The sequence below is a fragment of the Octodon degus genome, unplaced genomic scaffold (genome assembly GCF_000260255.1).
Source record: "Octodon degus isolate 3935 unplaced genomic scaffold, OctDeg1.0 scaffold00040, whole genome shotgun sequence".
NCBI lineage: Eukaryota > Metazoa > Chordata > Mammalia > Rodentia > Octodontidae > Octodon > Octodon degus.
This window is the reverse complement of record NW_004524616.1, coordinates 1,332,063-1,341,379: the sequence shown is the minus strand read 5'-3', so window position 1 is coordinate 1,341,379 and position 9,317 is coordinate 1,332,063. Positions and strand designations below refer to the sequence as shown.

The following is a 9,317-nucleotide window of genomic DNA, read 5'->3' as shown; positions in this document are numbered from 1 at the left end:
GTTATGTGTATGGCATTCAAAGTAGGGTTTATAATTGAAGTCAATAAACATGCATCATGTATAAAATGAGTTGAGAAATATAAGTCAACTGTATTGTCATTCCCTGTGGGTATGCTTGTGAAGACTGGATATTGGCCTTGTTTTTTTTTAAAGTAGAGATTTCACAAAACTAGAAGCAAGATGGGGCAGATTTAAGAAGTAAAATCCAACCTTCCCTTACGAAGAGTTCTGGAATAAAGCAGTTCATGAGTGGAATGTAGACAAGGAGGGCAAGTTTTACTTCCAAGTCTTAATCTCTTAATCAGAACCCGTGTCATTTCCTGAGGGCAGTAGCAAATAAGTCATGATTTTGGGCGGCAGAATTCAAGGCAGCAACCTCAAGGATATGCCCCACACACTTTATTTTTACCTTAAAATTTAGTGAAATTTTGTATTTCATTCTAATATAGGTCTCTAGTTTGATCCATGTGCAAAAAAATTTTTAAAAAACACATTGTACTTAAAGGAAAAACCCAAACCTAGTCCCCAAATCTTCAAGAAAAATTGGTTTTTCAAAAAGTTAATTGTGGTTCTGTCTATACCCCCACATACTATGTCCTATGCTTATGCTAAGAGTTCAAAAAATTGTTTTAGTTATTAAGGGTCTGGGTATTGACCTGAAGTTTTTTTAGTTCTGGGGTATATTAAATCTGTTACAGTTTCATTGAGCACTAGAAGCACAAGGACTGGGTGCTCTCTGTGTCCATTCAGTGTAAGTTCTGACATTGCTATCTGCAGGTGCCAGTCATTGAAATCCCAGGTTTTGGAAATCTTTCTGCTGTAACCCTTTGTGATGAGTTGAAAATTCAGAGCCAGAATGACCGAGAAAAACTTGCAGAAGCAAAGGACAAATTATATCTAAAAGGATTTTATGAAGGTGTAAGTGATAATTTTCTTATTTGTTTATTTTTGGTATTGGGGGTTGAATTACTGTTTGGTATACTGTATGCGCTGGGAGTTTCTTAACAAAAGAAAAATTCAGTATAGTTTCAGTAATACATTGATTTTATTATCATTATTCTTTTGGTACAGGGGATTGAACTCAGGACCTTGCACTTGCCAAGCAAGTGCTTAAGCCACTGAGCTATCTCCCCAGTCCCAATACATTAATTTGAGGGGTTAGCATGGCATTATATTCTAAAACATTTACAAATTTCTCTCTCCTTTTTTTTTTTTTTGGCATATCTTTTGTCTAAAAATATTTTTATTTTATTTTATTTTTTTTCCATAATTTTATTGAGAAACAAATAGCAATGAGACAGTTTCAAACCAAATTGGTAGGACAGTTTCAATAATTAACACATTGCATACATTCTTCCTAATGGTTAATTGCTATACAAGATGCGGACATGATATCCTATTTACAAACACTATTATTTACAAATCCCTCTATTCATTAAGAGAATGTAACTATATATCTATCCTAACCATTTTGAATACACAGATACAAAATGGACATTCATCTGTATCCCCTTTTTTTGTTTAATTCCGTTATTTGAATATTATAGGTGTGTTAACTCAGCAAAATATTCTTAAAGAGTCCAGTAGTCCATAATAGTATTGGGTCTTCCACTTCACTGGCAATGTCAGAAATTGTTGACCTGAGTCCCCTGCCTGCAGCTCAACATAACAGCATGGCTTTACATACTTTCCTGCTAGATGGTTAAGTCCAAGATAAAGCAAGACCTATGCAACAAGAGTTGTAGCTTTTGGGTCTGATAAGGTCAGTGAAATTGCCTCAAAGTTCAACATATCAATACTTGATGAAAAATACCTGTTCCATATTATGCCTAAGATGTTTGATATTCAGACAGGTAGTGAGGTTAAGCTTAACAGCCTAGGTTGTATGGTAATAAAAATAAGCTTGTCTTCTGGATGGTTGACAACCTAAGTTTACAGACCAAAATTAGAGAAAAAGGAGGGCTGCAAGGAAAGCCAACATTTTGGCCCTAGCCTTCCAAGGTCAATTAAGACTCAGGACATATGGGAACTTGTACTGTAACGTCATATAACTCGGTAGTGTCCCAAATTTTCTGATCAAGGAGATTATGGGGCCAAAGAGGAAAGTGATTGATGATGTAGAGTGTGCCTAAGGAGAGTCATATGGAGAGAAAACATTCTCTCAGGCTTTCATAAAAATATTTTTTCAGAAATTACTTTTTTTTTGTTCTGGGGTTTGATCCCCGGCATGATGTGCCAGCCCCATCCCTGGGGCATGCTAAGGTGGTGATTGAGACTGGGCATGGTGGAATGCACCTGTAATCCCAGCGCTGGGGCAGAGCTGAGATTTAAACCAGGCAGTTTAGCTCCAGGATTTATGATTTTTTTTTTTTTTTTTTTTTTTCCAAGCACTGGTGATCAGACATAGGGCCTTGCATTTGCTAGGCAAGCTAAGTTATGTTGCCAGTCCTTTTTTATTTCTTGTACCGGGAATTGAACTCAGGACTTTGCACTTACTTTTTAAGCAGGTGCTATACTGCTGAGCTATATTGCTGTCCCCTTTTTTATTTTTTGAGACAGAATCTCAGTAAGTTCCCCAGGTTTGCCTCAAACTTACTATCCCCCCACTTTAGCCTCACTCACCGTGGCTTATAGGTTTTGTGTTTTAAATACTGTCATGATCATTAAATGTAGCTTCTTAATAGTGGGTTAAATAGATAGTGAAGCATTTGATATGAGTGGTCAGAAAAGAATATATCTCTTCTAGTTAAAATTGAAACTATTTGAAAAAGACCATAGTTATAGGCCAGATATCCAAACTTTATTACTAAAAAAAGCTGTAAAGGCATTGTGACTTAGATACATGGCAATAATGGTTGAACTCATTCCTTGTCTTAGAATTAAATTGCGCATTGAGTAAAAGGTAAAGTTGAAAAATAATAAACCTGCAGCAGGCCTGTAGCAGCCAGGGTTGGAAGAAAGAAGCATATGTGGCACATGAGTTTAATTTCTTCTGCTAAAACATCAGAAATGAGGTGAGTTAGTATAGAAGATTTAATTGTTTTTGCTTACTACAAATCAGAAGGATTTATTCTTGATTTACAGCAATACTTTGGAGGAGTGTGGCCATGGCTTTGATAAAGAGCAAGTCCTGGACCTGGGCCTTGGCAGGGATGGGGAGCAGGGGGAGTGGGGGTCCAGGTAGGTTCCTAAGGTGAGCCCAGGCTTGGGCCCGCCAGGCAAGGATAAGGTAGGGGCCCTACTCCTCTTGGGCCCAGGTGATGCGGCGTGTGAATCAGCTGTGATCCTGGGTGAGCTGCTGTCCAGCACTGTGGTGAGCAACCTGATCAGGTCCAGCTGCATAGTCAGAAGATGCATGTTGATCTTCTCAGAGACGTGCACCTTTCTGTCTACCCCATTAATTGTCTAGGCCATACCCAAACAATTAGACCTATCACAAATTTAATTTTTTCTTTTAATCCTTTCAGATAATGTTGGTGGATGGATATAAAGGACAGAAAATCCAGACTGTGAAGAAGACTATCCAGAAAAGGATGATTGATGCTGTAGGTGCTGGGCCATCCTTTGAAGGCTATTTTGAAAGGACTGTTAAGTAAAGGACTTATTAACACTGTTCTTAGCAGTGAGTTCTATAGTAGAACCTTGGGCTGTCTTAAAGTTATATTTATGGAAGGGTGCAGACCTGCTTAGCAGTTCACAGAACTTGAACATCCTGCCTGTTTCATTGTTGAAGGTAGTGTTCTGAAGTGCATGTAGAGAACTTCAGTGATGCTTGTTGGTAGTGGTCACTGTAGGTAGGACACTGATGGTTACATTCTTCTCTTTTCTGTAGTACTTTATTGTTTTATTGTCATCCTTTCTGACCTCTCCATTTTTATTGTAGCTTTTATTTAGCTATTTAATTTTTTTTTAAATTTTATTTGTGTGTGTGTGTGTGTGTGTGTGTGTGTGTGTGTGTGTGTTCAGCTCAGCCCGCCAGGGGGCAGGGCTGGCCGGCATGTGGTGCTGGGGGATTGAACCGCAGTCCCTGTGCTTTCCCAAGCTTGTTCCAAGTAGATGCCTTAGACCACCGAGCCATCTCACCAGCCTCAGCTATTTAATTTTTAATAAGCCTATTAGTCTTATTTAAAAGAAGAAAGCAATGTTTCCTCTCCATCACATTGTCTTAAATATCTCTTACTTGGAGTCAGTTTCAATTATCTTTAGTATTGATTTCCATTTCTCTTCTGTTTTCTAAGTGCTTATAGTGTAAATTATTATTTTTTTTAATTTAAATGTTTTTTTGAGGCAGGGTCTCACTGTATAGTACAAGCTGGCCTTGAACTCACTTATGTAGCCCAAGTTGGCCTCAAACTCATGGTGATCCTCTTGCCTCAGCCTCCCGATTGCAGAGATTACAGGATGTACCACGATGCTGGGGTACAGTGTAAGTTTGGATTTGATTTTTTTTTTTTTTTCTTCAGGTTTAGACATCAACCACTATCTTCCTACTAAGAGAAGATAAAGATTTGATTCTTCCCACCCACCTTGATCTTCTCTAATTCACATACTTTTGTCTTTGATATGTCTTTTTGAGACAGGATCTGGTGAAGTAGTTCAGGATGGCCTTGAACTTACTTTGTAGCCCAGGCTGGCCTCAAACTCATCGGTCCTCCTGCCTCAGCCTCCCAGTTGCTGGGATTATAGGCATGTGCCACCATGCTTGGCTAATACATTTGTTTTTTTGTTTTATGTTTTAGGGAAGGGTCTACAGGGTGTTCATTGTCTTACTACTAGATCCGACTCTTAGTGAACCACCTGTTTACAGCCTCCCAAGAGCTGGAATTACAGGCCCAACCCACCAGGCCTGAGCAGTCTTAGTTGCTATCTCAGCGCTGCCCAGGGGCTGGGCTGGTGCAGCAGGCATGGGGATGGAACCCCCTGTCCCTGAACCTGCTTGCAGATGCTTTAATCCACTGAGCTATTTGGCCAGCCCGACATATTTGTATATGCTGTATCTCATTATATGCTGTCTTCCTAACATAGTTGTATTATAACTTACATTAATAGTCATTGTTTATATTTTTGAGATATGATTCAGTTTTACAGTACAAATTTTCTTTAGCTTTTGGTTTTCACTAGAGTTAATAGTAGTCTTTAAAAAAATTTATCTTAAAATACGCATATCAATATTTCTAAACTCTTTTTTGACTGTATATTTGTCTTCTTAGTCTCTTTAGACATACCAGTATGTTAATGGCCTCTTCTTAGAGAAAGCTTTCTTGTTTAGTTTGACCTGTTTGCCGGTCATGGGGGATGTTCTTCCACCATTACTGAGATTCCCTTTCTTAGTTGGATCCCTAGTTTCTTTGATTGTTTGGCTTTTTCCCTGTTTTTTCTTTCATTTTGGTGAAGCTCTGCTCTAGTACCTTTCCTGTGAAAGTTACCTGGAAGTTTTGTGTTTCTATGTCTAAAAATCTTTCCTTAGGGCCGGCCAAACAGTTTAGCAGATTAAAGTGCCTGCAAGCAGGCGCAGGCGCAGGTGCAGGGGCTGGGGCCTGCTGTGCCGGCCCCACCCCCAAGGCACACTGAAATGGCAATTGAGTCTGGGCGTGGTGGCATGTGCCTATAATCCAAGCTCTTTGGAGGCTGTAAACAGGGGGATCACTATGAGTCTGATCTAATAGTGAGACCCTGAACACCCTGTAGATCCTTCCCTAAAATACAAGCCCCCCAATTTTTCCTTTATATTCATATTTGATTACTCGGATGGAGGTTCTGTACTGGAAATCATTTTCCTTAAAGATTTGAGTGCATTACTTCATGTTCCTCCAGTTTACTGATGTTTTTAAGAAATAAGGGCTGCTGGGTGCAGCAGCTCATGCCTGTAATCCCAGCTGCTTGGGAGGTGGAGGTAATAGGGATCACAGGTTTAAGCCCAGACTGGGCAACTTAGCAGGGCCTTCTATTAAAATAAAAGTGTGGTGGTGCAGACCTTTAACCCAGCATTCTGGTGAGTGAGGCAAGAGGGTCACTATGTGTTCACAGCCAGACTGGGCTGCATAAAATTCAAGGTTAGAGCAAAACCCTGTCTCAAAGACAGCAAAAAAAGCACAAAATAGATTATTTATTTATTTTTGTTACTGGGAATCAAACTCAGGACCTTGTACTTGCCAGTTGGGCACTTTGCCACACAGCTCTATATATCTCCAGCCCTTGTGGATATATGCAATAAAGATTTGTGAGAAAGAGTGGAAATGTAGCTTAGTGGTAGAGTGTTTGCCTAGTGTGGGTGAGGCCCTAAATTTAATTCCCAGTACTAAAAAACAGAAAGAAGTTCAGCACTGCTTAGCTGTATTGGTGTGAGCCTGTATACTCTCAGGTACTTGGGAAATGTAGGCAGGAGGATCCAAAACTATTTTGGTAGTGACTGTTTTTTTTTTTTTTTTCCTTTCATTTTTTTGAGATGGACCTTGCTATATAGCCTTGGCTGACCTTGAACTCGAAGGGATCCTCTTGCCTCAGCTTGTCCCACCATGCTTGGCAGCAACTGATGTTTTTCCAAGTCAATTTTCTGTGTGAGTCAGTTGTCTCCCTATGCTGGAAGCTTGTAAAATCTTTTTTTTTTTTTTCTTCCTATATTCTGAAATTTCAAGATGATCTGCCTTGGTACAGGCACATTTTTATTTTGTTTGTAGGCTCCTCACAAAATTTGCATATGTCAATTTTGGAAATTTTTTTAAAAAAATGTTTTCCTAATGTTAATTTATTTCTTGTTATTTTTCCTTTCTGAATTCTTATTCAGAAAGAACACATAGTGACCCTCTTGCCTCACTCACCAGAATGCTGGGTTAAAGGTCTGCACTACCACATCAAGCTTTCATTTTTATTTTGATAGAAGGCCCTGCTGAGTTGCCCAGTCTGGGCTTAAACCTGTGATCTCTATTACCTCCACCTCCCAAGTCAGACATTGGACTTCTTAGACTCTGGATATGCTTTTACTCTTTTTTGGGAGAGTCTCTTAATTTTTCTTCTTGAGTTTTACATTTCTGAGAACTCATTAAAAAAAATCTCTTATTAAAAAAAAAAACAAAACTCTGGGAAACTTAGTTCTCTTTTCCATCTTGCAAGATGGTGGGTGAAAAAACTGAAAAGCCAGACGCTAAAGAGAAGAATCACGAAGCCAAGAAGGCTTCTGCCAGTGGTACTGGTAAAAAGGGTAAGGTGAAGGCAAAAAAGTCCAAGAACGGGGCAGCCCCACTGTGACTGAAATCCTGTCTTGGTTGGAAGACTTAGTAGATACTCCCGATCTGCTGTGTATTCCAGGAAGGATTTGTATAAGAGAAAGTACACAGCTGCTAAATCAAAGGTTGAGAAGAAAAAGGAGAAAGTTCTTGCTACGATCATGAAACTGGTTGGTAGGGACAAGAATGGAGGTACCCGGGTGGTTAAGCTTCGAAAAATGCCTGGATACTACCCTACTGAAAATGTGCCCTGAAAGCTGTTGAGCCACGCCAAGAAAACCCTTCAGTCAGCATGTGAAGAAACTTCGAGCTAGTCTCACTTCCGGCACCATCTTGATCATCCTTACCTGGTGTCACAGAGGCAAGAGAGTCGTCTTCCTGAAATAGTTGGACAGTGGCTTGCTACTTGTGACTGGGTGTCTTAGCCTTAATCATGTTTCTCTATGAAGAACGCACCAGAAATTTGTCATTACCACCTCTACAAAAGTTGATAGCAGCAAAATGAAAATCCCCAAACACTTCTTTGATGCTTACTTCAAGAAGAAGGTGCAGGAAACCCAGACACCAGGAGAGCAAGGTCTTTGACACTGAGAAAGAGAGATACCAGATTTCAGAGCAGTGCAAAGTGGATCAGAAAGCAGTGGACTCACAGATTTTAGCAAAAATCAAAGCTCTTCTTCAGCGCCGGGGCTACCTGCGATCTGTTTTTGTTCTGACAAATGGAATTTATCCTCATAAATTAGTGTTCTAAATTTCTTATTAAGAACATAATTAAATAACATATTTTAAAAAATCTTAAATTTTCAAGTGTACACAAGAGCAGGGTAGTCTGATGAATTCCTGCACGCGTGTCATGGCTTCAACAGTTACCAGTTTGGGGCCAGTTCAGGCGCTGTGTTCTTGGGGCTGTGGGTGCAGCTCAGCGGTAGCCGAGTTCAGTCTCTGGTACAAGAAAGAGTGGATTATTGTTTTTTGGGTCATATTATTTTTAAACAGGATGCTATTCTTGTTTTTTGAATATGAAATCTTATTTTTCTATCGAAGATTGTTGATATCTAAGCTATTGGGTACAAAAGGAATCTTTTTTTTTTTGTATGTGGGTGGGCATTGGGAAGCCCTCATATTAAGATTTTTGAGTTTGTAGATTCCCTACAGGATAGTCTCCTAGTTTTTTGCTTAAAGGGACTAAACTACTGATGATGGATCTATGGCACACTTGCTGCAGTGTGCTGTTCCTGTCCTTGAAAGCTCTGACAGGTTTATCATCAGTGCACTAACAGCATTGTGGGAGCGAATGAGAGATTGGTAGGGCTGAGGAACTGCATCTGGCATGGTGACTTTTTTTACTGTCATGCCCATATTCTTTCTCCCCTAGTTCAGAGAATTCTGCCTCCTTAGAGCATATACTTTCAGGGTCCTACTAGCAGAGGGTGGGGCAGGCACAGGTGTGCCTACGTAGAGTGGAGTTGGGAATTGGAGGTCTCTTTCCTTGAGAGACTTTCATTTCTCCTCTTTTAGCCTCATTTCATTTCTATTCTAGAGCTGTTTTATGCCTAAAGTTTCTGCATTTTTTGGAGGTTCTATAATACAAACTGGATTACTTTTCAGTATTCTCCACTGCTGGGTTAGGGTTTAGCAGTTTATTTCTGCTAGAACAGTTAGCATTCATCCTGCTCTTTGGCTACCAAAATTTGATATTGTTTTCTTCTTCCATTCTTTTTGCCTTTTTAGATTCAGATAACTTCAAATAACTTTGTTATCATTTATTGGAATTTTGAGGAATTAAATGTCTGTTTTTAAGCTACCATCTTTAAACCAAAAATCTGAGCTATTTAACTTCAATATGAATTGTGTCAAAAATATAGAATATGAGTTATTTTATGAATAGTGCTGAATTTTATTTACAAATAATCCTAACTCAAAATGCTTGGGCCTATAAAACATTAAGAGATGCTTATATTTTATTAAAAAAGTTTGTGGGCAGTTTTCTAGTGGGGAATTTTTTAATGCACTATAAATCTTTAGTATCAAGATCCTTGCTGTTTAATCTTTAAGTATTTTTTAAAGTAGTTCTGTGTATTTTATCTCCTGTTT

General features: G+C 39.1%; 1 protein-coding gene across 1 annotated transcript in view; it reads left to right on the top strand.

Annotated features, from left to right (window-relative positions):
* Lars (leucyl-tRNA synthetase) overlaps positions 1-9,317 on the top strand; it is a 72,275-nt gene that overhangs the window by 32,956 nt on the left and 30,002 nt on the right. Inside the window, exons 14-15 of the mRNA XM_023715332.1 lie at positions 778-918; positions 3,468-3,545. Of these exons, the coding sequence (XP_023571100.1) occupies positions 778-918; positions 3,468-3,545 (219 nt within the window). The remainder of the gene's footprint in view (positions 1-777; positions 919-3,467; positions 3,546-9,317) is intronic.